Source organism: Verticillium dahliae, genomic scaffold (assembly GCF_000150675.1).
Source record: "Verticillium dahliae VdLs.17 supercont1.2 genomic scaffold, whole genome shotgun sequence".
Taxonomy (NCBI): Eukaryota; Fungi; Ascomycota; class Sordariomycetes; order Glomerellales; family Plectosphaerellaceae; genus Verticillium; species Verticillium dahliae.
In genome coordinates, this window is record NW_009276916.1 from 1,018,903 (window position 1) to 1,043,689 (window position 24,787).

General features: G+C 56.6%; 12 protein-coding genes and 1 pseudogene across 13 annotated transcripts; 7 read left to right on the forward strand and 6 right to left on the reverse strand.

Moving 5' to 3' along the window:
- Positions 1-604: 604 nt before the first annotated feature.
- VDAG_01141 (uncharacterized protein) lies at positions 605-1,267 on the reverse strand (the record flags this gene model as incomplete). The annotated part of the gene is made up of 2 exons (XM_009650027.1): positions 605-896; positions 1,071-1,267. 2 exons carry the CDS (start codon positions 1,265-1,267, stop codon positions 605-607), a joined length of 489 nt encoding a protein of 162 aa, XP_009648322.1.
- A 948-nt stretch (positions 1,268-2,215) lies between these two features.
- On the forward strand, positions 2,216-3,322 carry VDAG_01142 (NADPH dehydrogenase; the record flags this gene model as incomplete). The annotated part of the gene is made up of 1 exon (XM_009650028.1): positions 2,216-3,322. One exon carries the CDS (start codon positions 2,216-2,218, stop codon positions 3,320-3,322), a length of 1,107 nt encoding a protein of 368 aa, XP_009648323.1.
- Positions 3,323-5,123: 1,801 nt separating this feature from the next.
- On the forward strand, positions 5,124-7,071 carry VDAG_01143 (peptide transporter PTR2; the record flags this gene model as incomplete). Its single annotated transcript, XM_009650029.1, has 3 exons — positions 5,124-5,415; positions 5,480-5,632; positions 5,687-7,071. The coding sequence occupies 3 exons, from the start codon at positions 5,124-5,126 to the stop codon at positions 7,069-7,071; spliced, it is 1,830 nt and encodes a 609-aa protein (XP_009648324.1).
- A 1,016-nt stretch (positions 7,072-8,087) lies between these two features.
- On the forward strand, positions 8,088-8,721 carry VDAG_01144 (uncharacterized protein; the record flags this gene model as incomplete). The annotated part of the gene is made up of 2 exons (XM_009650030.1): positions 8,088-8,509; positions 8,619-8,721. The coding sequence occupies 2 exons, from the start codon at positions 8,088-8,090 to the stop codon at positions 8,719-8,721; spliced, it is 525 nt and encodes a 174-aa protein (XP_009648325.1).
- Positions 8,722-8,998: 277 nt separating this feature from the next.
- VDAG_01145 (ferric-chelate reductase) lies at positions 8,999-11,517 on the reverse strand (the record flags this gene model as incomplete). The annotated part of the gene is made up of 7 exons (XM_009650031.1): positions 8,999-9,971; positions 10,024-10,145; positions 10,201-10,262; positions 10,315-10,582; positions 10,645-10,906; positions 10,977-11,017; positions 11,071-11,517. 7 exons carry the CDS (start codon positions 11,515-11,517, stop codon positions 8,999-9,001), a joined length of 2,175 nt encoding a protein of 724 aa, XP_009648326.1.
- A 956-nt stretch (positions 11,518-12,473) lies between these two features.
- Positions 12,474-13,454, forward strand: VDAG_01146 (uncharacterized protein; the record flags this gene model as incomplete). The annotated part of the gene is made up of 2 exons (XM_009650032.1): positions 12,474-13,094; positions 13,206-13,454. 2 exons carry the CDS (start codon positions 12,474-12,476, stop codon positions 13,452-13,454), a joined length of 870 nt encoding a protein of 289 aa, XP_009648327.1.
- Positions 13,455-13,686: 232 nt separating this feature from the next.
- On the forward strand, positions 13,687-13,810 carry VDAG_20071 (annotated as a pseudogene). Its single transcript has one exon. The product of its transcript is annotated as a tRNA-OTHER (tRNA).
- Positions 13,811-13,959: 149 nt separating this feature from the next.
- VDAG_01147 (DUF614 domain-containing protein) lies at positions 13,960-14,617 on the reverse strand (the record flags this gene model as incomplete). The annotated part of the gene is made up of 2 exons (XM_009650033.1): positions 13,960-14,288; positions 14,365-14,617. 2 exons carry the CDS (start codon positions 14,615-14,617, stop codon positions 13,960-13,962), a joined length of 582 nt encoding a protein of 193 aa, XP_009648328.1.
- A 593-nt stretch (positions 14,618-15,210) lies between these two features.
- On the reverse strand, positions 15,211-16,022 carry VDAG_01148 (uncharacterized protein; the record flags this gene model as incomplete). Its single annotated transcript, XM_009650034.1, has 3 exons — positions 15,211-15,445; positions 15,527-15,850; positions 15,919-16,022. The coding sequence occupies 3 exons, from the start codon at positions 16,020-16,022 to the stop codon at positions 15,211-15,213; spliced, it is 663 nt and encodes a 220-aa protein (XP_009648329.1).
- A 1,995-nt stretch (positions 16,023-18,017) lies between these two features.
- Positions 18,018-19,554, forward strand: VDAG_01149 (FAD binding domain-containing protein; the record flags this gene model as incomplete). Its single annotated transcript, XM_009650035.1, has 2 exons — positions 18,018-18,501; positions 18,554-19,554. 2 exons carry the CDS (start codon positions 18,018-18,020, stop codon positions 19,552-19,554), a joined length of 1,485 nt encoding a protein of 494 aa, XP_009648330.1.
- A 1,414-nt stretch (positions 19,555-20,968) lies between these two features.
- On the forward strand, positions 20,969-21,400 carry VDAG_01150 (uncharacterized protein; the record flags this gene model as incomplete). The annotated part of the gene is made up of 2 exons (XM_009650036.1): positions 20,969-21,067; positions 21,122-21,400. 2 exons carry the CDS (start codon positions 20,969-20,971, stop codon positions 21,398-21,400), a joined length of 378 nt encoding a protein of 125 aa, XP_009648331.1.
- A 277-nt stretch (positions 21,401-21,677) lies between these two features.
- On the reverse strand, positions 21,678-22,072 carry VDAG_01151 (uncharacterized protein; the record flags this gene model as incomplete). The annotated part of the gene is made up of 2 exons (XM_009650037.1): positions 21,678-21,767; positions 21,830-22,072. The coding sequence occupies 2 exons, from the start codon at positions 22,070-22,072 to the stop codon at positions 21,678-21,680; spliced, it is 333 nt and encodes a 110-aa protein (XP_009648332.1).
- A 482-nt stretch (positions 22,073-22,554) lies between these two features.
- Positions 22,555-24,358, reverse strand: VDAG_01152 (threonine dehydratase; the record flags this gene model as incomplete). Its single annotated transcript, XM_009650038.1, has 2 exons — positions 22,555-24,084; positions 24,143-24,358. The coding sequence occupies 2 exons, from the start codon at positions 24,356-24,358 to the stop codon at positions 22,555-22,557; spliced, it is 1,746 nt and encodes a 581-aa protein (XP_009648333.1).
- Between the last annotated feature and the right edge of the window lie 429 nt (positions 24,359-24,787).

Sequence of the window (24,787 nt, forward strand, 5' to 3'; positions counted from 1 at the left end):
CTGAAAGCTCTGTGATCCCGCTCACTTTCGCCAATGCAAGCGCGGCCGTTTATGGTCCGCTGTGCCCCGCATAGACAAAGTTTGATGTTCGTGTTGGCTATCATGTTAGCTATCATGTTGGCCGCCATGTTAGCCGTCCTGTTAGCCGTCCTGTTAGCCGTCCTGTAGCCATGATGTTAGCCATGGTGTTAGCCATGGTGTTAGCCATGGTGTTAGCCATCGTTTTGACCAAAGTGTTGGCCATGGTGTTGGCTTGACCATCGTGTTGGCCAGGTCTAGTTGCACTTTAGGAGGTTGCATAAAGTACCTACCTAGTACCTAACTGACGTTGGCCGGGATATAGGAAGACATGCTGATTGGCTGTCTGATTTGTAAAAGGTGCTGAGAGGGTGACCCTTGGGAGGCTCGTACGTTTCAGGGGTCCCTTTTCCCTTCTTCAACGTCACAATGCCTACGCCTGTCACACGCTCATCCCTTCTTCCAGCCCAGCGAATCTTCCAGTTCTCAACATCAAACAGCCAACATTGAAAAGCTCCTGACCGATCGGAACAGCAAAAATGTACCGCCGTCTTAAGGTGCTAAGCTACACTGCCGCCATTTGCATTCAGGCCCTCTTTTGCCAATCAAGCAGTCGCCTCATTCTCAGTGCCGCTTTCCGCCATGGCCGTTCCCAAGCCAAAGAAATACCAACGTCAGGCTTCTCGCTTGTCTCGTCGACGAAGAAGACATTGACGATAGCGATTATCGCTTTCTTGTCGACAGGCAACACGTCAAATACGTAACCACAGCGCCAGGAACGTTTCGCGGGGCCGAGGATTGCCGCACCTTCGAGCCCATCCTGCTTAGCCAGCTCCTTCCACCCTTTCCAATCCGGACTTGGAATAAAGGCCATGTGGCTAAAGATCCGAAAACAGGCGAAGTTATCTTCGCCAGGGCGGAGACCGCGCACCTTGCCGGGGTAGAGAACCTCTGGCATCCCGTGAAGCTGAACGAGTTGGACTTGACGCAGCAAGACCGAGTGAGGCAGCGAGTTCACATTTCAACGCATCCCAAACTTAACGACGACAAACCTGTGCTTATCAAACTTGCCGTTTGGTCGTGGGAAATCCCCTCCATCGAGGTTGAGACGAATGCCTACCAATGGATCAATGACAGCCGTATTGGCCCAAAGTTCCTCGGTCATCTTAACCGAGGCCAAAGACGGGCGCGTGATTGGTTTCGCCGTGGAGTGGTTGCAAGGCGCAAGAGTCGCGGGGCCAGGAGACATCGAGAGCTGCAAGAAGACTTTGGCGCGATTGCATCAGCTTGGAATCAAGTCTGGGGATGTCAACAAACACAACTTTCTCGTACGAGATGGGCACGACGTTGTTTTGGTAGACTTTGAGACGGCGAGGCGCAATTCGTCCCAGGAGCTCGAAGATGAGATGAGCGCGCTAGAGAACAGCCTTGAGGATAGAAGTTTCCGGGGCGGAGTAGAATCAGTTCATGGGCAATAGGCCCGTAATTTGAGGGCTATCTTGTCTGCTTGGCCACCGTGAATTTAATTCTCTTGACTGAGCGCCTTGACAGCGTCAGGTTGAACACTGCCGCTCGAGTGCAGAACCATGGCACGGTTGATAATGAAAGGAATTAGAGACCAAGTCACTAAGGGCTTGTGAGGTGGCCAGCCCGAGGAAGCGTATTGCGGTCGCCGAAGGTTCGGCAATGAGTAAGAACTTGAGCACCCTTGAAAACACAGCTGGATTACCTACGATTCAGGAGAGATAAGTCGGCGTCTCAGAATGTACAAATACCAACTGCAGGCGCTCGGCAAGGAGACGACTACATAAGCCTGGTTCGGGCCCTTAGCCCTCTACGAAGCGGAAGGGTCGCAGTGGAAGTGACTACAGCAAAGAGCGCAGTAACACACATATGAAGTATTCGTCATCCTGGCAGGCAGATTGCGAATATCTGCTGGCCTTCTAGTGGCGATGCCGGTGAGACGCTGATTCGCTGCATGAATGTCTCCCCAGATAGGAAACATCTTGTTTCCCTTTTAGGAAACATCTCGTTGCCCCTTTTGGCCATCACCAAGGCCACAGCCGACGAGCTTCGCCTAACTATTACAAATGCTCATTTTGATCTCATCGAAGACGTGCATATAAAGGTCGAGCTTCTCTCGGAGTTGTGATTTGAATTTGCCGCTAATAATCAAGCATCGACAGTATTGTTCATCATGTCTCATTCAAATCTTTTCAAGCCTCTCAAGATTGGCAATGTTGAAGTCAAGCATCGCATCGGCATGGCTCCCCTCACGCGATTTCGAGCGACTGACGCCCGGATTCCCACGCCAATGATGAAGGAGTACTATAGCCAACGAGCCTCTGTACCAGGAACCTTTATTATTACCGAAGGGACGTTTGTCTCAGCCAACTGCGGAGGCTTCAACAATGCCCCGGGCATCTGGCACGAGGACCAGATTGCCGCGTGGAGAGAAATCACCGACGAGGTCCACCGCAAAGAAAGTTTCATCTTTTGTCAGCTCTTTGCCATGGGCCGCGCTGCGGTGGCCGAGGTGGCTGAGGCTGAGGGCTTCCCAATTGTTGCGCCCAGCGCCATCGCCTTTGATGATAGCGCAGTCGTACCGAGGGCCATGACTATCGAGGAGATCAAGCAAACCGTTCTTGACTTTGCACAAGCTGCAAGGAACGCGGTGCGCGCGGGTTTCGATGGCGTTGAGATCCACGGAGCGAACGGCTACCTGCTCGACCAATTCGTTCAAGACGTTAGTAACAAGCGCGACGATGCGTACGGCGGCAGCATTGAGAATAGAAGCCGCATTGTCGACGAAATCATTCAAGCTATTAACCAAGCTATCGGAAAAGAGCGTGTCGGACTACGCTTGAGTCCTTGGAGTACCTTTCAAGGCATGCGGATGGAGAATCCGATCCCGCAGTTCACGGACGTTATTCGCAAGGCAACTGAAGCAGACATAGCTTATCTCCATGTTGTGGAGGCTCGTATATCAGGAAGCGTCGACGCGGAACACGGTGACGACGACCAGTCTGACTTGATTTTCCGTCTCTGGAAAGGGCCGCTGCTCATTGCAGGAGGCTACACGGCCCAAGAAGCTCGGAAACTCGTAGACGAGAAGTACCCTGGCAAGGACATCGTGGTGATCTTTGGACGCTACTTCATTTCGAATCCAGACCTTGTGTTTAGAATCTCAAAGGACCTCGCTTTGGACCTGTACAACAGAGAGACGTTCTACACCAACAAATCGGCGGTTGGGTATCTAGACTACCCCTTCAGCAAGGAGTATATGGCAGCTAGCATAGCTTGAGTTTCTTGTTCGACTGAGTTTTCTGTGTGGATTTGCTTCATATAAATAGGACCTGCGAGCTTTATTATCGTCCTGGATACAGTGTTATCACCTTGAACTACCTTTCGTTATTTAAATAAGTACAAGCTCAGCGAGGCTGCAGGATGCTTCATGCAAAGCAAGTCAGGGTAGATGGTGTCTTTGGGCATGTTTTGCTTGTTGCATCCAACCAAACTTACGCACTCTGGGCTCTACAGTTACTATATCAGTCTTTCTTAGTTAGCCGGTAAATCTCAACAGCTTCGTCACATCGCACGTATCCCTTTGCCATTCGGACTGTAACCTTATGTATCGCCGAAAACTAACCGATGGCAGAAGAAAGAGTCGCTTGAAGCTCCATTGAGTACGTGACGACTATTCGGAACGCTTGCGTCGCCGCTGGTATTTCTCATGCCCTTGACTGATCTCATCTCATGTTGGCAACACGAGGAACGCAGCGTCTGGTTCATGTCAGCAGCCACCTTGAACACCGTTTGCTCATTCGATCAGGCCAAGACCGAGACTAAGCGCCTAGCACTCGGTGCCATGTACCGAAATCTGGGCGAACAAGCGGAGAAAACAAAAAGGTCTGCGCCGTGGCTGAGCGCCTCTCGATGCTTAAGCCTGATAAGCGTCCGCGAAGGCGCTGCGACGAGGAATCGTGGCGCCCGGGGAAGCACCAGACGGCGCGCTCGAATCCCTGTGCCGACGCCTACAATAATTGCCAGCTTCCAAGTCCATCCTAGAGCCTGCGGCAAATCCCCTCCCCGCCGTAAACTCTCCTGTGCCGCAAGGCCAAGGAGCCGTGCGGCCCCCTGTCACCGTCTCGGCACTCGCATGAAGGCCAGAGGGAAAGAGGCAATTCGTCGCGCGCACTGGCAAGCAGAAAAGGAGCGTCAAAATATGCTCTTCCACCCGGTCACCAGACATGGGACATTGCTTGTCGCCTGCCTCTTCTGGAAAGCCGCCAAGCCGCCAAGAGTCGGTGGACACTTGCAGATCGGGGGTGGCACTGCGACTGGATGTTGCCGTTGTGCTATACAGGGTCATGTACTCTATCTCAATGTTGTTGGGCTCGGGACACGTCTCGGCCAAAGCAGAACCTTGTTGGCCTGCCGTTCATGCTGTGCAGGTGCAGATATCGTGAGCCTAATCGCACCATCCCAGAGAAGAAGTCCTGGCTTCATTGGCTGTTCAAGGTTGCACAGTCTGAGACCCAACCTATGATTTCCCGCCGATCCTACCTTCAACAGGGCCCGCGACGGACCGAACCCTTGTCTATCGCGGTGGGCGCGCGTTGCAATGTAGCATGTGCAATCCTTTCTCTCGTTGACAGACACACCCCTTGAAGGTCTCCAGCCAGCCTGGCAGCCTGGGAAGAGTGCGGGGAAGCTCTAATTGCTGTGTCTGTTGAGTTGAGCCAGTTCCGTGCGGAGGTGCATATGTCGAGATAACCTCGCTTGGCCTGCTGTTGAGCTTCCCCTTCCAGGACGCCAAGACGCCCGAATGCGACCATGATCATCTGCTGCGGCTAGAACGATGTCATGGTTTCCTCCGCTGCGAAGAGCAGATTCTGGAGCCAAGCATGTCCACAGGGCACGGTTGGTACGACAATCGTTCGGGATGAAAGCTGGTCTTCCAAAAGTAGAAAAGCAGACACAACCCCCCTACATTTTGCTGGCTTTTGGGTATGTCTCGCGTAACGTCTTTCCAGTCTGCGCTGGAATCTACACAAGCCTACTCCAGACGTCAATAAGCTGGTTCAAGACATCGTCATCTCATCATGTCGACCGCCGCGGAGCTTGACCTCGTGGAGGCTGCTCGCGCCGACTACCCGGCCATCGAGAAGGGCATGAACACCGATAAGAAGCCCGGTTACAAGGGCGAGGGAGACCTAGGACATGCTGTGTCTTCAACGACAGAGTCGCTCCGTGGACCTAACGGCGAAGTGTATCCTACTGATGAGGAGCTCGAGACGTTGCGCCGTGTCCACGGCAAGGTCAGCTGGCTCATATACTCCATTGGTATCGTTGAGATGGTTGAGAGGTTTGCCTACTACGGCACCACCGCTGTCTGTGAGTTGACAAGAAGCGCACCCACATCTAGAGAGCGGGATCCAGCTGACATTCCACGCCACAGTCGTCAACTTCATCAGCTACCCTCTACCCGAAGGCTCTACCACAGGTGCTGCGGGTACTGATGGCCAGGCTGGCGCCCTCGGCATGGGACAGCAGGTTTCGACGGCTGTGACTCTATTCAACTCATTCTGGTCCTACTTCATGCCCCTCGTCGGTATGTAAATCTACCTTCTTGCGCGGCAACATTGTTGACTAAATTTTCTTTCAGGCGGCTACTTGGCCGACACGTATTGGGGCCGCTTCTTGACGATCCAGTATGCCATTGTCATTGCCACCGTAGGGCACATTATCATCATTGTTGCTTCGGTGCCTTCTGTGATCCAGAATGCCGGCGGCTCACTAGGATGCTTCGTCGTCGGTCTCCTCTTCTTCGGCACCGGAGTCGGCTGGTTCAAGGCCAATATCTCGCCCCTCATTGCCGAACAGTACGAGATGACGCAGCCACGCATGACGGTTGAGACACTGAAGTCGGGCGAGCGTGTCATTGTCGACCCCGTCATGACCATTTCACGAGTCTACATGCGCTACTATTTCCTCGTCAACGTCGGCGCCCTCGTGGGTCAGATCTCCATGGTTTACGCCGAAAAGTACGTCGGCTTTTGGCTGTCTTTCCTGCTGCCCACCGTCCTCTTCCTCTTGTGTCCCATCATCATGGTACTCTGTCGCAACAAGTACGCCAAGCGTCCACCGACGGGATCGGTTCTCGGCAAGTCATTCCGTCTTGTGATCTACGGCATCAAGCGCAACGGTTTCCGTTCGATGAGCAAGAAGCATTTCTGGGAGCAGATTCGCCCAAGCCAGGTCCACGACAAGCCGAGCTGGATGACATTCGACGACGCCTGGGTTGACGAGGTACGCCGTGGGTTCATGGCTTGCTCCGTGTTCCTCTGGTTCCCCATCTTCTGGCTGGCCTACGGCCAAATGTCCAACAATCTCATCAACCAGGCGGCCACGATGCGCCTCAACGGCCTTCCCAACGACATCATCACCAACCTCAACCCCTTCTCGCTTCTGATCCTGATTCCCATCTGCGACAAGTTCCTCTACCCAGCCATCGCCCGCGCCGGTCTTCGATTCACGCCCATCAAGAAGATCGCCCTCGGTTTCGCCAGCGCCACCCTCTCCATGGCCGTCGCCGCCATCATCCAGCACTTTATCTACCAGCGCGCCCCCTGCGGGACCTACGCCAGCGACCGCGACTGCATCGAAGAGAACGGCGTGCCCAACATGAGCGTCTGGATCCAGACGCCCTGCTACATCCTCATCGCGCTGTCCGAGGTCCTCGCCTCCATCACGGGCCTCGAGTACGCCTTCACCAAGGCGCCGCGCAACATGCGCGGCCTCGTCACCGGCGTCTTCTGGTCCGTCCTCGCCATCTCGTCGGCCCTCGCCCAGGCCTTTGTCGGCCTCGCCACCGATCCCCTGCTCGTCTGGCTCTACACGACGATTGCCTGCATCAGCGGAGCCGGTGGCCTCGGCTTCTGGCTCGCGTTCCGGAAGCTCGATGACGAGGAGGATGCGCTCAACGCGCTGCCTGAGAGTACGTACAAGGGCCGCGGTCCGGAGGCTGAGTTGGAGAGCAAGGCTGTTTGACATGTTGGCGGTGGAGGTCGAGACTTGCGGCAGGGTGAACGAAAGAACTAGTCTTCAAATGCGAAAACATTCGGAATATCTAGGATTATAGCATTTTGAAGTAGAGGGCTGCAAGTATGAAGATTCTGTCGATCATTGTGACCGCTTGCCTTTGGTTCATGGTGATCGTAAGACCATGGCGTGGAATGAGCGGTGCGGTATGCCCCCATCTACGGGCCGTAGTTCGGTCGAGCTGGAGCATCTTCCCTGCCGTTTATCAAAGTGCACAAGACTGCCTCGGTGCTGGATGAGGCATGCTTCTCAGTTTATTGGACACATGTCTATCATACTCATCGGCGGTGGCCGTGTGTCGGGCCCGGCATATCCGGCAGAGTGGGCCTCTTCCGGGTTGAGCCCGGCATGCCTCCGAAGCTTTCGGGCGACACCGCCGGGGATGCAGGCGACAGAGGTGTGTTTCTGAGGAGCTGCAGCTCGCAGAACGAAAATCGAAGCCGATATGTCAATCGACTGATTGGTGCATAAAAAGATTTGAAAATAAGTTGCCTGACAAAGTGGTGCCTCGATGTGCTGGGTTGCTCGTGGCGCCCGAGAAAACACGCTGGCACCAGACAAGCAAAGAGAGAGTAATCATTGTACGCATGTTTATAAGTCCCCACGTTTCATTCAGCCATGGGTTTGTTCATCCGAATCACCAAGGAGCGTTTCCCCCGGCCAGCGCAAGGTTCAGCGTTGAGAGACACGCGCTGGTGATTCATGACGAAGCCACGCGTCATTGATCCGCTCGCCACCGATCGCACTCGATGTCCTCGTCTGAAGGAACAGCACGGCACGAGCAAACGAACAGCTCTGAGCCCGTCCATAAAGCGCCACGGGCCATGTAGCCTGTCAAGACCTCTGCTTCGCATGCTTCGCCCTGAATCCCGATCCCTCACCCTAACCTAACCCCTTCACTCCCCAGCCGCCCGCCTCTTCCTGTCTGAGCCCCCAGCAGGCCGACAACCGCCCAAACAGCCAACATGCCCTCAACACGCTCCGAAGACTGGAAGTCCAACCCGCCCTACGCCCGCCCCCGCGACGAGCCCTTCACCAACACGCTCCGCGGCTCCTGCCACTGCGGCCAGGTCGTCTACCACCTGTCCCGCGACCGGCCCCTCGCGTCCAAGTACTGCCACTGCACCGACTGCCAGACGCTCCACGGCGCGCCCTTCCAGTGGGCCGCCATCTTCGAGAAGCACCACGTCGCCTTCGACCGCGGCGTCGAGGGCCTCGCCTTTTACAGCGCCGCCGACAAGGAGCCCGCCCACGGCCTGCCGTGCAAGGTCAGCTGCGCGCGCTGCGGCAGCCGCATCATGGACGAGGGGCGGAACATGGTGCTGCTGTTCCCGGCGCTCGTGGAGTTTGAGGGGGATGAGGAGGTCAAGGCCAATTTTGCGCCGGAGTGAGTTTCTTCTCGTTCTTATTTTCTTGCATTCGGTTTTTTTTTATTCTCTCTTGCGGGAGCTCGTAGTTCATTCTTTCTTCTGGGCCATCGACTGACGAACAAGCAGGATGCACATATTCTACACGAGGCGGGTGGTGGATATCACGGACGGGAAGCCGAAATGGGCAGGACTCAATGACAAAAGCGAGCTCGTTGGAGAGACGCGCTGATGCGTTTGACGAGCTTTGAAGAGAAGTCGGGGCTGTCACTTTCACGATTGAATGACACGGCAATAATGGGGATATCACTACAGGAAGCTGAGCGCAAGGGAGTGCAAAAACAAGGCTGTGGATGTGGCCGTGTATCTTCATGATCTAATGATATCTTTCCAAACGCCTCCCAAGTGTCCATTCGATGCCATGCTCGCTGATGCGTGTGTCGTATCGTGCTCGCCAATGTATATGCCGCAACGCCATGCCCAAATATGAATCCAGAAAAAAAGAACGCTCACCACGTGAAGCTCTCCTCGAAATAGTCCACCTTGGCCTCCGTATGGCCCAGAGAATCGACGACCGCCCTCCTCGCATCATCCGCCATGCGCGCCGGCCCGCACGCCACGACAGCCAGACTCCCAGCCCGCGCCGCCCGCACAGCATCCTCGACCTCACGCGGCACGTCGGGTCTGCCGTACCGCACGAGCGCGGCCTCGGGCAGCGCCGACAGCGCGTCGTCGGCAAAGTCCTCGCGGTGGGTGATGCAGATGGTGACGGACACCTTGTCGCAGCCGACGAGCGGGCCGAGGTCGTGCTTGGCCACGTCCTCGGCGAACCCGCGCTCGCGCGACGCCCACACGATGCGGATCGACTTGGTGCGGGGGCTCGCGACGAGCGCGTGGAGGTACGCCAGCGGCACGACGATGCCGCTGCCGCCGACGAGGAAGAGGAGGTTGTCAAAGTTGTGGAACGGCTGGGTGTGGCCGTAGGGCCCCTCGACGAGGACGCGCAGCGGCGCGGGCGCGGGCCACTGGGCGCCGGCGGCGTTCCTGAGGCGCGAGGTGAAGCTGTCGTAGGGTCTGATGAGGAAGGTCATGGCGGGGTCCTTGGCGTCTGCCTCGGACGCGAGGCTGATGTCGTTCTGGTTCTCCATCAGCGGCGTGTCTTCGCTGAGGTCCTTGGACGACCGGCGCCTGCTGCCTGTCGAGTAGGCCATGGTGAAGGGGTGGCTCTCCCAGAACTTGGTGTCACCCAGAACGTGGAGATAGTAGTATGTGCCGGGCTGGGGCGTGTAGAAGCTCGACGAGTGCGGCACCACGAGGCGGATCATGTTGCTGCTGGGGTCGTAGGTGGCCGATGCCCAGGTGTTCCAGAAGCGGGGGTTGAAGGCGAGCGTGCGGGACATGCGGATGACGCGGTCAAGGACCCAGATCATGGCAGGTATCCAGGCGAGCATGTCGTACTGTCCCTTGAAGATTGACACATGACTGTAGTTGTGTCAGTCGTCGGTCCTGTCCCCAAGATCAAGGCGTCACTTACCCGAGCATCGTGAGCAAAACAAAGATGGACAGAACAATGTGCAGCATGAGAAAGGTCTCGTAATGCTTGCGTCGCAGCCAGTACACGGAGAAACCTAAAATCAGGCACATGAGGACGGTTGCCTGGAGACATGTGAGCAGGAGAACGTGGATGGGCTGGCTGGAAAGGCGTGCTCACAATTTCGCCGGTCCAGAAGAAGAGCTGCGTCCACCACCAAGCAAAGTAATCGACACCACCCTCTGTTGGCATTGGTTAGCGTAAGGAACCCAAATGGCAGTCAAGGTATCCCACCTTTGATGATGAGAATTGTGTAGCCGACGGAATGCAGCACTGCCTGCAGCGTAGCGACGCGGGCAACCCAGCGATGAAAGTTGTTGTAGGATCCAAAGTCCCATCCGGTCAACCAAATGACGACGTTGTTGCGCATGCCAAAGAGCCAGATGACGGGGAAGTTGAAGAAGGAAATGATGCCTGTGCGGTCAGAACCGTAACGCCAGATCTGTCTCTCGAAACTCCCAAAGCTGGCACGGTTAGCTTGGATTTCCGCTGCCGGCGTGGCCTGCCGTGAGCTTACTAAAGGTTATTGTCCGTGAAGCGGTATCCGTAGAGGCTGAGAAAGACGTTCATGGCGATGAAGGCAAGGAGGGTGAGGCTCTGTATCCTCGGCGGGATGGTGCACCACCCGAGGTTCTGGGCGCAGCGGTAACCAAAGGTCGCCGGTATCGTGACATGGCGCTTGAGCCAGACGGAAAAGGCATGAAAAGGACGTGAAATGCCGGTGCTGGGCTTCACCATGGAGCGCTGGGCATCGCCAATGGCGGCAATGAGCCGGCTCAGGACGCCCATGGCGACAACGACGATCCAAAAGATGATCATGGCCATGCTGTGGACAGGTTAGTGCATGAGGCACGCCTTGGAAGGATGGGAGAGGCGAAGACGAAGGAGAGACAAACCCGTAAATGTAGTGATTGTAGTAGACATATTCAACGGCATCCTTCACGGAATGAGTTGGTGTGTCTTTCACTGCAATGTACGACAAGGACTCACGAGAGTATCGAACGCCGCGCGATAGAGCGTCTCAGACAGCATGATGACCTCGTCAACATGGGCACCATTCTGCTGCTCGTCAAGGCCGATGTGCCTCAGCTGCGCGATATCGTCATTGGAGTATGCGTCGACAATGTCAAACGGCGGCAGTGGCGTGTCGCGCCAAGCCTGGCAGGTCTCATTTTCGTGGCTCAGGCCCGGGATGCCGACGCCCTCGGCACCGTAGACCTTGAGGCAGAGGTAGAGCGACAGGATCCGATCTCGGCTCTCACACCTCTGGGCCAGCTTCGAGGCGTCCTTTCCGACGTCGTCAAAGTGGACATGGGCGAGGGCGAGCTCGCACGAGCCAAAGGTGAGATCCTCACCTAGGGCTTGGGCCGCAGGGAGGAGGCATGACGTGGCAGCGAATAGTGGCAGGAGAAGCGAAGAAAACAGAGGGCGTCTCATGGCCACGGCATGAGGGGAGATGGAAGGGATGGACTCGAGTCGCGAAGGGAGGGGAGGGGTGGCGGGGTGCGTGAGAAGTGGATGAAGACTGTAAAGACTCTAAAGACTGTGCGTGAGGAATGCGAGATTTCGATCTTATCAGATCATCTGATAATCTAGCGTCATCAGCGTATCAGCGTATCAGCGTGACCCGCCGGCACGTGTCGGCACAAGTCGGAGCCGAGAGCCACTTGGATGGGATGAATGAATGAAGCATCACCATGATTGACTTCTCATCATTATTTAAGGCTTCCTCACCAGCCTGTGGTGAATCCCCCGCCACAGCGAGAATGAGGCGTCCCTGCAGATCGAACTCATCTGATGAGGCCTTTCCCTTTCAGGCGTCACGATGTCACGATGCCTGGTACACGAGCTAGCACCGGGTAGCTCAGCGCAGGCATGTTCGGGTCATTATGGAGGCACCTGGAATGGCATGCTGCTGAGTGTCGACTCGTCCATCTCGGGCTATGAAATGCATTGAGCGAGGGTCGTCCGTACACTGGCCGAACAACATGTGGTGTTTTAGACACGTCACCTCTGTCCAACTCAGTGCACGTCGTCTCGGCCCTACCATGACTTTGTAGCGATACAGCGCTGGCCTGTGACCAGAAGAGCTTCGTCTGCCCATCATTCAATGCCTTCTGAAAGAAGCAGCTCGATAGTATCAAAGTCACCAACAATGCCAGCGAAGTAGCACATGGAATTGTGCGCATCGGCACTGGTCGAACGCCACCACTGTCGATCCCCTTGTGGAAACCGGCCTGCTTTAGTGCTGAGTGCAGATGCTCAAATGAGGGGTTCGCGATGGGCATCACCTCCACGCCTCAACATTCGCTCATCAACAACTTCATCACCTCCGTTGCCTCAAGTTCGCCATTCCACCATCGATTCCCCTCCGTCATACCCCCAATTAAACCATGACGACGATCCCCCTACCCCCCAAGCCCCGCGTCCGCGAGCTCGACCTCATCGACAAGGTCGCCGTCATCAGCGGCGCCTCCCGCGGCATCGGCCTCGCCATCGCCCGCAACCTCGCCTCCCGCGGCTGCTCCATCCTCGGCACCTGCACCAGCGAAGCCGGCGCCGCCGCCCTCGCCTCAACCCTCGACGCCGCGACGACCGAGCTCTTCGCCGCGACCGCCCGCCCGCGGCCCGCCTCGCTGCAGATCCAGGGCCTCGTCGCCGACATCCTCAGCCCCGACTGCGCCGCCGTCATCAGCGCCGCCGTCGCCGCCTCGTTCGCCGGCCGCGTCGACATGTTCGTCAACAGCGCCTGCGACCCCATGCCCGGCACCATCGGCGACACGGACCCCGCCGCCGTCCACCGCAGCCTGCTCGCCAACGTCCAGACGCCCGTGCTCATCGTCGACGAGCTGGTGCGCCGCCGCTTCTTCCGCCGCCGCAGCCGCATCGTGTACCTGTCCTCCGTCCGCGCGCGCCAGCCGTGGAGCGAGCAGCTCATGTATGCTGCGGGCAAGTCGGCGGGGGAGTCGCTCTGTCGGACCTGGGCGCAGGCCTTTGGCGGCAAGGAGGAGCGGGTATGTTTTTTTTTTCTTTTTCTTTTTCTTTTTCTTTTTCTTTTTTTTTTCTTTTTTTCCCCTCCTCCCTTCCCTTGGCAGGCATCGTCAAGCCGTACTGACGTGGCGCAGTTTGCCTTCATGGAGGGCACGACGGCAAATGCCGTGTCCGTCGGCCTCACCGAGACGGAGGCCGTGATGAACTGCGGGCCGGAAGCCGTGCAGGCGTTTCAGGACGAGTTCTTCCCGTCGCAGAGCATACCGCGCTTCGGACAGCCAGAGGACGTCGCCGATGTCGTGGGGCTGCTGTGCAGTGAGGATGCTCGCTGGATCACGGGCTGTGTTGTCAGCGCCAGCGGAGGAGGCATCAAGATCGGATAACGCTGCTGAGGCTCGAGGCAGTCTTTGATGTAACCAGGATCAGAAAAATTTCTGCTTTACTTTCCGTTATAGGGGCCACTCGTGGGTGCTCGAAGAACGAGCCCGCTGACCACAGGAAACCCTGGTGGCTTCGTCCATGCTGAACGTCGACACCCTTCTGGTCACGGGCAGACACACTTTCGACTGTCCAATTCATTCATAACCAGAGCGCATGTTTATCCATTCCAACAAAGGCTGTGTAGCTCAGTGGCAGAGCGCCTGGGGTTTCTTCCTTCCTAGAACCCGTCCGCTCCGCAGACCTAGAATCATACACACACTTCCCCAGGAGGTTGGTGGTTCGATCCCACCCGCAGCCATCTTTTTTCCGCCTTTCAACGCGACAGTATGCGGTGAACTCGGAGTCAAGGCGACAATGAGTCAATCGACAGGTCGCAGGCAATCAGGAAACCTCCCCAAACGTCACAAACACCAAAACGCCACACCAAGAGAAACAAGAGCGCAACCCTCACACCTGGCGGTTCATGTGCATGCCCTCCTTATTCCCCTGATACCCCTGCACGATCGGCCCGGCCGCGGCCCTCCGCTCAACCTGCTCAACCTCCTTGTCCTGCTGGATGAGCGCGCAGCAGGGGCACCAGTACGTCGTGCAGCAGTCGCGCAGCCCGGACCCCTCGATGTGGAGGGTCTCGCGAATCTCGCCGCGCTTGATCATGGCGTAGATCCACCCGCAGCACGTGAAGTACGTGATGCCGCACATGAGCACGCAGTCGACGTTGATGGGCTGGTAGTTGCGCATCGTCGGGTCGCGCATGCGTTCCGACGTTCTGCCGAGGACTGTTTCTTCTGGTCAGTAAAGGCCTCGGTCGAAAAGACCAAAGAGGGCAGGATGGGAAGGGGGAATAAAACGCACGAATGCAGGGGAGAAAGGTGCCGAGGAGGCATGTGCCGCAGGGGGTGCAGTTGCAGAGGTTGTTTTTCCATTTCTGCTTGCGCACGTTGGCGCCCTCGGCGTTACTGGCACGCATGTTATCCTGCTGCTGGTAGCCCTGGTCCGTTGACGGGAGCTGCCCATGGGGATGCGGGTTGGAGTTCATCCCAGGGGCCTGAGTGTATCCCGGGGCTGGCTGAATGCCGTTTTGCTGTTGCTGGTGCTGGTATTCCATGGCGTGCTGTCAGGGTGAATCTATTGCCAATTGCGACGACAATAATGTGTCCTTTTTTATGAAAAGAATGGGTGTATTGATAGGACTGTTCGCGTTGCTATCGAGACCGGAATCGCAGCACAGTTGATGGCGTGCAAGCAGAACAGCAGACACGTCGACCCCTCCACCATCCCCCAGCTTGGGGACGGCAGCCATTAAAGACAGGTCGACGAGGCGCAAGCTAGATGGACAGCTTGACCACATGCAGCCTTGTGGGAATGGACCAGGCCCCGAATGCTCATGATGGTGTGGTGCGAGGCTTAGGCTGCTCCTCCATCGGATGGCCGGCGAAAGCTTCGCCTCAGCCTGGCCTCCTCGCTGCGTGCATCATTGGCCGAATGCGGCACGTCGTCGAGTTCGCTTCGCCAATTTGGTCGTATCTTGGGGAAATGTGTCAGACGTCGCTGCGGGTTAGCGTCATCTTAGGGCTGAGACGAAGGGAACTGTCAGATTGCCGCCATAGCTGCCAGACACAGAGTCTGGGTCTGGGAGGGGGCTACAAATAGAAATCAGGGCATGTGATCCCTCTGGCCTCATACTACTAAGTGCCAAGCTCAAGAAGGTCGCGCGACGATGCGGCTCATGATGAGATAATCAGGGACGAAGACCTTGCCGCCCCTCAGTCGCCGTTCGTCGGGCGAGAGGGCATCCTTCACGAACCCGAGCTTGCGGTAGAATGCCAGGGCCTTGGTGTTGCTCTTGAAGCACGTCAGCATGACCTTTTCGACGATTGGGATGCTTTGGGCGATGGCCTCCTGGAAGCCCATCAGCAAGACTGCCAATCCGGTGCTGCTCGACAAGCCAGTCAGCGCACGCAAAAATGGAACATGATGATTCGGTCGGTCGATGGCTCGGCAAGCGACAACATACCCGTGCAACTCATCCTCGAGATGAATCTCGTAGCAGTAGACGACAGGCTCGCCGTCCTCCCACGTCGGCATGAGGCTCGTGAAGCCCCGTAGATCATTGTTCTCATCACGCACGAGGATGTAGCGCAGCTCGGCAGATTTCATCTCGACCATCTTCTTCTTCGGGTGCCAGCCATCGGCGGAAGCGCGGTAGTCGTCGCCGCTCGTCTTCTCGACGAGATCATAGCAGGCCTGGAGCTCATCGTGTGTCATGCGAGCCGGCTGCTTGAGGCAGAGGGCGTAGGGCTTCGCGGTATGTGGGTGAGTCCAGGTTGTCCACCCGTCGCTGGGACCGAGTCAATTCAAATTGGTTCGCGACAGGGGATGAGCTGATCTCTTGCAAGGGACGCAAACCTTGGCTGGAGATGATCGCGGATGAACTGCTCATCGGTCTTGCGGTTTGCTGCCTCGAGAGGGTTCGTCGGCGCCCTCCGTCGTTTCTTTGGCGCAGCAGCCATTCTGTGTCGGAGACGGGGGATCAGACGGTCTGTCTTCGAAGGTCCATCACTGGCGCAGGAGTCTTCGGCGGGGTGAGGCTATGTTTGTGTCCAAGATGGCGCAGATGGCTGTCTCTCGGGGAGTGAGTGATGGATCGCAAGGCGCGACAGTCAATGCACTGAACAGAAGTCACTGACCGGAAGTCACTGACCGGAAGTCACTGACCGGAAGTCACTGCCCAGACATCAGTGGGCCAAGTAAGGTACTGTACATGTACACCCTGCGGTCAACTGGAAACCCCCACATTTCCGACCCCGGGGCCCTAACCAACGCTAAGGCAGGGGACCTGAGCACGCTCACCACTACGCTGTTGACATCTTGCCTTACCCAGAATACTCCTGTCGGCAGCCCAGCTGAGGGCCAGACCCCTACAACGGCTCGGCCGGATATCAAGCTGCGAGGTCAATTAGGGGCTGTGATGTAGGTCTGACGATCCCTTCTTGGGTACCTTGTCTCAAAGTAAGTGCCTGTCCCTGGAAGTCAGACTCTCAGTATTGACTCACGGTCTAACTCCAGGTAAGGTACCTACCTTGCCTTTGGTTGTGTCAATGAAATTGCTGAACCTTCGTCGGCCTACTCTATCACAGGTATCCTCCAATACGACAGCAGAACCGTACGTTCCGACATGCTGCCCCGGACGAAGGTATATTCCCCGGGAAAGACAATCACATGGAGACGCCTGCGAGTTGCTGGGACTCATTTGTGGCCAGTTCATCCCCATCCATCGGACTGACTACCGCATGCAAGGCTCGGTCCGAGCGGCGATGAATCCCAATGTACGCCAATTGGTCGAGGAACTAGACCGCTTCATTAGGATACCTTCGAACTTCGCCATGCCATCGGGCGTTCACAAGCCTAACTATGACAATCCAAACCTCTATTCGCCAAGTCGGCAAAATAGACCACCCTTTGGTGTTTGGCGTATACAAAATCAGCCAAGGGTAAGCAACGTCATAGTCAAGGCAAGTAGGAAATGTGATCTTGAGCAAGTTACCTAATTGTGGGTGCACCGACTGGATGTGGGTCATCTTGAGAGAGAGCGCCATCACAGAGATTGCCCAATATCGTCAATTTCTTTTCGAAGGAAACAAAAAAAGCAACAAATTCGGCACGCCGCACAAAAAATTTTCGACATTTGCTCGATTCGAGTCCTGGGTACGCGAGGCCGTGTTGCCAACCCTTCACGAGTCGGGACTACGTTTGGGTTGGTCCTCTCCCGTATGCATCACGCTGGATTTGGGAAGCCAGTGGCCAGGCTTGGTAAGAGAGGTGACGACCATTCTTCAATACTCGGGACTCCAAACCGGGAAGAATACTCGTGGCGCGCAGCCCTGACATCGCCGTCGGCCGTCTTGACCTTGGCACATGGCAACACAATCCGCCAAGTTGATCCAGCCGCTTGACTGCATCACTAGAGCGAGGGTCTCAAGGCCATGGACCATCCCATGTGGGCGCCAAACCACACTAACGGCTGCAGGCATCATGTAAAGGAGGTACACCTTCATTGCCTTACAGACCTGACATGGTTGTTCAGCTGCCTCATCTAGCCCCAGCGGAACCTATCAATGTCATTTGGGTTCGCGAGCTCAGTCATACACTCGCCATCACTTGACGATCACTTTCCCCCTTGAGCCGTTTCGACAAGTCGCTTAGGCCTTGAACAAGCAATATTGCGCTATCCCCCACATACATGGCATGGCGTCGGCGTCCGCGAAGCTCGCAGAGACACTATCGAAAAGATTGTCTCGGGCATCCTGTGCGCCTTTACACTTTGCGAGCTTCATGGAGCAATGATTCGCATCAAGACCATGGCGCAAGTTCCGTCAGGTGCTGGTCCTTGAACTCTCCATAAAGCAGGGAACATTCCGTCTCTCTTGTGAAGATGACTGGCAGCAGTTCATCCCATCATCTTTAGTTCGTTCGAGTCTTTCATTTTTAATTCATGTTTAATAATCATGAAGCATCTTTCTGCTTTCAGTCTCCTCGCCCTCGCCTTGCGCTCAGTCTCTGCGGGGACATGTGACAGCGTGCGCGCACTGGGCGACGTCGAGGTCAGTCGCCGGGCATCCTTGACGTACTTCAAAGAACAGCAGGAGTACTGGTCGACGTCCTCAGGGGACCTGAAGCCCAGCTGCATTCTCTTCCCCGAGTCGACGCAGGAGCTTGCCGACATTGTGGCCATTATCCGGGACAATAATGAGACCTTTGCCGTCAAGTCTGGTGGTCACAGCCCCAACGACCACTTTGCCAGTGTCGACGGAGGCCCTCTCATCTCTACAGCCAGACTCAATCAAGTCACTCTGAATGCAGCTGAGGGCAAGGTTCGTGTTGGTCCGGGAAACAGGTGGGAAAACGTTGCAGATGCTCTCGATGGCACCGGATGGAACGCTGTTGGCGGCCGCATAGGCAACGTCGGAGTCGGTGGGCTTTTGCTCGGAGGTAATTTGTCCTTCCTCTACAGCAAGAATATCCCACTAACGTATATACCCAGGCGGGCTGAGCTTCCTCTCGACCCAGCGGGGTTGGGCAGCCAACTCTGTTCTAGAGTATGAGCTCGTGTTGCCGAACGCCACTGTGGTCAACGTCACCCAGAGCAACTACCCGGATCTCTTCCTGGCACTGAGGGGAGGCGGTAACAACTTCGGTGTCGTCGCGTCGTTTCTCCTGCAGGCCTATCCTCAAGGGGAAATCTGGGGAGGTAGCATGTTCTTCCCCTCAACCCCCAAGACGGACACGGTCATTCTCAACGCCATCCGCGACTTTACCGAGCACTACCCTGACGAGAAGGCGGCCATCATCCCAACGGCCATCCTGACCGGCGCCGGGCTCGTCAACATGTGGACCATCTTCATGTTCTACAACGGTCCCGAGCCACCGGCTGGCACCTTTGCCAATTTTACCGCAGCCAAACCTTTCTTGAACACGTGCAAAACGCGCAGCTTCCGAGACTTTGTCCGGGCCAACAACTACGGCGTCATCACGGGAAGCGTCTACCACATTGGCACCGAGACGATGCCCCTGCCCTCGGCCGCCAACATTGACGTTCTCGAGGACATCCACGAGCACTGGCGCAACGTCCGCAACAGCGTCAAGCTGGTGCCGGGCATGACGTCCAACATTGGCTACCAGCCGCTGCCCAAGGGCATGGCCCGCATCGCGAAGCAGCGCGGCGGCGACCTCCTCGACATGAGCGACGACGTCGACCGCATCGTGCTCCAGATTACGCTGAGCCACCTCTCGTCCATCAACACGCCGCAGATTGAAGCCGCCATGAGGACTGCCTACACCGGCTTCAAGGACCGCGTGGATAACTATACCGCGGAGGGCGTACTGCCTGAGACGCATCTCCCTCTGTTCATGAATGATGCCTTTTACGATCAGGACTACTTTGGAAGGTTGCGGCCGGAGCATCAGCAACTGGTTGCTCGGGTCCAGCAGGAGGTGGATCCTGACGGCATGTTCAGAGATCGCACTGGGGGGTTCAAAATTTGAGAGGACCGTAGTTTTCACTATTAATCACCAATATACGCCGCTTTCATGTCACGTTGCACTTCTCTCTCACTTTGGTACAAGATCTTCCAGAGGAGCTGAAAGAATGAGGCGGCTCCAAAGAAGACGGCTGCACATAATCATTGGCTCGTTACGAAAGATCCAGGTGTAAGAGTCCGTGACAGTGGTATCAGTTCAAGGTGTCTTGTGATCGCGTTTATTCGTATCGCGCGTTTCTCCAGCCAAACCTCATCGTAGCAAGATAATGTCGAAGCTCTCTTCCGCTCGATGATCCAATCGACAAAGTTCAAAAACAACAACACGAACAGACTCTGGAGCTGTTGAGCAAAGGCTTTGCCATGAAACAGCGCAGCAAGTGCAACAGACGGTCATGATCAAGGTCGGAGCTGAATCACCGATGCGTTTGGCGCTATCAAAAAGCCCAGCTCTCAGCTCCAGTCTTCCGCCCTACGACAAGCCTCCTAGCTCCTTGTGTACTGCAGCTCGGCGCCAGCTGCGGCAGAACGTGCAGCACTTCGATGCACTGTGACCTGATCGATCGGAAGGGCTTTCCACGACCGGGACATGATCTCCTCTCGCTGTGTGCACCTGATAGAATTGTGATATGGGATTTGATGCGCGCTGCCTCACTTTTTTTTCTTTTTAAAGATGTCATCGTTAGTCGGCTACCAGGCAACATAATCAACCCTTTTAAACGATGAAACGGTGATAGGACAAATGTAGATACCATATTCACGGGATGTAGGCATCTCCATCCGGCCAGGGTTAGGGTCCTGGTAGTTCAGCGTCTGTCCACTGCGCCCCGAGGGTATAGTTCACCTGACCATTGGGTATCGACCTGAGCTGACCATTGGGTCCGCTTTTAAGTCACGCTAGCACTCACCTGACCATTGGGGGGTGCTATGGGGTGCTGTTAAAGTCTCACGTGCCTTGGTTACATAATACCACAGAGCCCAGACCACCAAGTCCAGCCAGACCACTAGATCCACTGAGGCCAGACCACTAAGTCCACTAAGGCCAGACCACTAAGTCCACTGAGGCCAGACTACTAAGTCTACTGTTTTTTTTTTTTAAGAAAAAAAAATAAAAAGTAGAGAAATCGATGAATATTAGATAATCCTATTTTACTCGCCCTTTTCGGCACCCCCCAATGGTCAGGTTAGTTCCCAGATAGGCTAGCGGAAGTTAAAAGAGGACCCAATAGTCAGCTCAGGTCGAGACCCAATGGTCAGGTGAACTATACCCTCCTGCGGCCCCCGAAACAGCTTCTCACAGCGTCACTGCTCCGCCAGCCGACGTTTTTCCGACCAACACTCACCATCACCACAAGTCAAGCTCGACAACAGAAGTGCTGTCTCATAGACTGTCCAGCCATTGAAACCCTCATGAACGCACCATGAAGCCCACCCTCGGCCGCTGGTGGCTTGCTGCCCGTGGCTATTCAACCGCGGCGCCAGCAAAGACCCGCCTGAAGAAGACCCTGAGTCTCGACCACGTATGCCGACCAAACCCATGCTTAAACTCATGTAGAAACTGACATGAGCCGCAGTTCCTCCAGCGCGGCCGCGTCCTGTCCCTGTACCGCACCATCCTCCGCGGCACGGCGCACATTTCCGATCCCTCGACAAAGGCCGAGTCTCGTCGCTATGCCCGCGGCGAATTTGAGCGCCACCGGCACGTCACGGATATTGTACGTCTACACCACGAGAGAGCTCGCCTGCTTGATTCTGTGAACCTGAGACTAAACCCACAGGGACACATCCGCTATCTGCTCTCCACGGGCAAGGTCGAGTGGGACAGCATGGGCCGCTACGTCGAGGGACTGTAATCTCTTCCTGTAGAGTATGTGTAGAAGTAGGTATTTGGTTGGTTGGTGATGGTACAGTTTACAGAATGCGTGCATGCGAGTCTTCCAAGTTTGCCCGTTAAAACGCCGTCTACCCCGTGCTGCTGCCGGCATTCGTACACTTTGGTGCCTCCTCCCACCCCGCACACATCTTCCTCTATGCCATGCGCTAGTCGCTCTCGTCTGGCACGCCCCCTTGCGTGACCCGGTGGCCCAAGACCTCACCTCGGCCGTTTCTTCGGAATTCGTAGGCCACCGCTTAGCCCTGGCGCTGCTTATGCCTGGGGTTCGACTTGCAGATGACGTAGAGGTAGCCGTTGTGTCGCTTGCCCGCTTTCCTGCGCACAATCTGCATGGACCAGCCTCGTCAGCACTATGCCATCGCGAGGACACGGGATTGGAAAAACCCACCTTGCAGTGCTCGCATCGCTTCTTCACGGAGCTGTGCACCTTCATGCCGCGGACCTGCTGCACGATTGTCTGCACCGCCGTCTTGGACGTCGTCTCGGCGAGGCCCACGCGCGGCCGGGAGAAGAGTGCCGTCGTCAGGGCGCGGGTCTGTGTCTTCGTCATCGTCGGGGCCGTGGCGGCGAGGGCGCGCGGCACCGTCAGGGTGAGGGCTCCGAAGGAGCGGGCGAGGGAAAGGGCCGACATGGCGCTGGTGGGGAATTGCGTGCGTTGGGGGAGTCGTTGTCGCGATTCGTTGTCGTCGGGCGGTTTTTCGTCGAGCGGGTGCGGATGCCGCAAAGGTGCAGGGTGCAGAGTTGAGATGGGCCGACGTCGCGCGGTCACGTGGGGCAGCTGTTCACCGAGACCACACCGAAAACGGGCTTCACCGAGACATACCCAACGCAAGGGTCAGTCATGTTAGCAGAAAATGGCAAGATGATTCTACGAAACTACGGTGGTCCGTAATTATGATAGTAATTTTGCGGGTCATAACGAATTCATGTCACTGGCAGGAACTTCTTACTTTTGCGGTGGGATTTCTCTCCTCTCCGATAGCCCTGCCCATACAGAGGGGATTAGGAGGCGAACAAACAAGACTGCTGAAGAGTTCATTCCAATGTACATTGCCATCTAAGTACCGTGAAATCTATCGTTCCCAACACCAAACGCCATGCATCGACAGTTCTCTAACTACGCAAGAACGTCCTGAAAACCTCCGACTCGGTACAGTCCTCCCACGGATAGCCAATCTGGTTGAGGAACTTTTCGAGCTCCTTCAGCTCGGCGTCTGGACACGCAATACCGGCGAGAATCTTGCCAACGTCGCCGCCGTAGTTGCGGTACTGGAACAGCGTAATGTTGAAGCTCGTGCGCAGCGTGTTGAGGAAGCGCTCGAGCGCGCCGGGCCGCTCGGGGAAGTTGAACATGTAGATGCGCTCGTCGGGGACGTTGGAGCGGCCGCCAACAAGGTAGCGGATGTGGCTCTTGGCGAGCTCGTCGCCCGAGAGGTCGGTGACGGACATGCCGGAGGCCTGGACGCGCTCGACAAGCATGCGCAGCTCCTCGACGCGCTGGGAAGCGGGCGCCGTCAGGGACAGACCGATGAGGACGTTGGCAACCTCGTTGGTAGCGTAGCGGTAGGAGAACTCGGTAACGAAATGGGGCATGACCTTGTTGATGAGCTCAGCGAAGGAGCCGGGTCGCTCGGGGATGCGCACGGAGAGGAGGGCCTCCTTGCCCTCGCCGAGGGTGGCACGCTCGGCGACGAAGCGGAGGCGGTCAAAGTTCATGTTGGCGCCCGACGTGACGGCGACAAGGGATCGGCGTGTGTCGGTTGAGGGGTTGGCGGAAACGTATTTCTTCAGGCCAGCGATGGCAAGGGCACCGGCAGGCTCGAGACCGGAGCGGGTATCATCGTACATGTCCTTGATAGCAGCGCACACCTCGTCCGTCGTGACGAGAATGACGTCGTCGACGACATCCTTAGCGATGCGGAACGTCTCCTCGCCAGGCGTCTTGACCGCGGCACCGTCCGCGAATAGGCCGACATCCTTCAGGACGACCCTCTCGCCCTTGACCAGTGACTGCGCCATGGCATTGGCATCGTACGTCTCGACACCAATGATCTTGACGTGGGGCGCCATGCGCTTGATGTAGACGCCGATACCGGCAATGAGACCACCACCGCCAACACAGCAGAAGATGGCCTCGACCTTGGACATATTGGTCTGGCCGAAAAGCTCCATGCCGATGGTGCCCTGGCCGGCGATAACATATGGGTCGTCAAAAGGCGGGATGTTGATGAGCCCATCCTGCTGCTCGCGACGTGCGCACTCCTCCTTCGCGGCGTCGAAGTCCTGACCGTGCAGCACGACGTGGCCGCCCAGCCGTGCGACGTTCAGATGCTTGATGCTGGGGGTGCCCTCGGGCATGACAATGGTCGCAGGGATCTTGAGTTTGCGGGCCGAGTAGGCGACACCCTGGGCGTGGTTGCCGGCGGAGCAGCAAACGACACCCTTCCAGCTCTTGGCGGGGTCGAGGTGGGCCATCTTGTTGTAGGCGCCGCGCAGCTTGAAGCTGAAGACGGGCTGCTCATCTTCACGCTTCAGGAGGACGTTGCATTCGAGACGGTTGCTGAGGTTGACGGCTGGTTGGAGGGGGGTCAGCTTGCAGGCTTCGTAGACTCGTGATGTAGCGCTGGCGATAAGGCGAAGGTACTGAAACGCAGCGACTTGTCAGCGGTAGGCCTGAGATGATGTCAAGAGGTATGCTGACATCTGGGTATCCGTTGGGAAGCAGGAATTCCTCGGGTACGATGCTCTTGATGCGGTTGCGCTTGACTTCTGCAGGTGTGGTGGGATTGGCGCTGTACTCGGTTAAAGAGAAGCCGCCATTCGTCTCGGGCGTGTGCGGCCTGTGGTCGCCATTGGCGCCATTGGTTGTGCCGTTCGTCATGACAGGCACGACGGGGGCAGTGGACGAGTCGGCCATGGTGATCGAAATGCTGACTTGTGGGCTGTGTCAGAAAAGGGAACGGTGAGGACAGAGGCCCTGACGATGACATCCGTCACCTTGGGAATTTTGTTTTGGCGGGGCAGTATCGGAGGGACAGACTCGGTGTGGGAGGAGTCAGGTCGGTGAACATGCATTGGGAGGGTGTTCATTGGGCGACGGTTTTGCAGTCCCCAGTCGATCGAGGGCGATACCGGGAGCAGGGGTCTGGACCCCTCGGTCAGGGTGAGTCTCAAGCACGGTGAATGAATCAAAGGCCGGACGAGGGCGGAGCTCCTCTGGTGGGCAGATGGCGCCCCACTAGCAGCAGGGTCCAGCTCCACGGCGATCCAATCCGCAGGCGCCAATTCGGGAATTCCATCATCGATTTTCCAGTAGCTGCACGCTCTCCATCGCATGATCACGAGC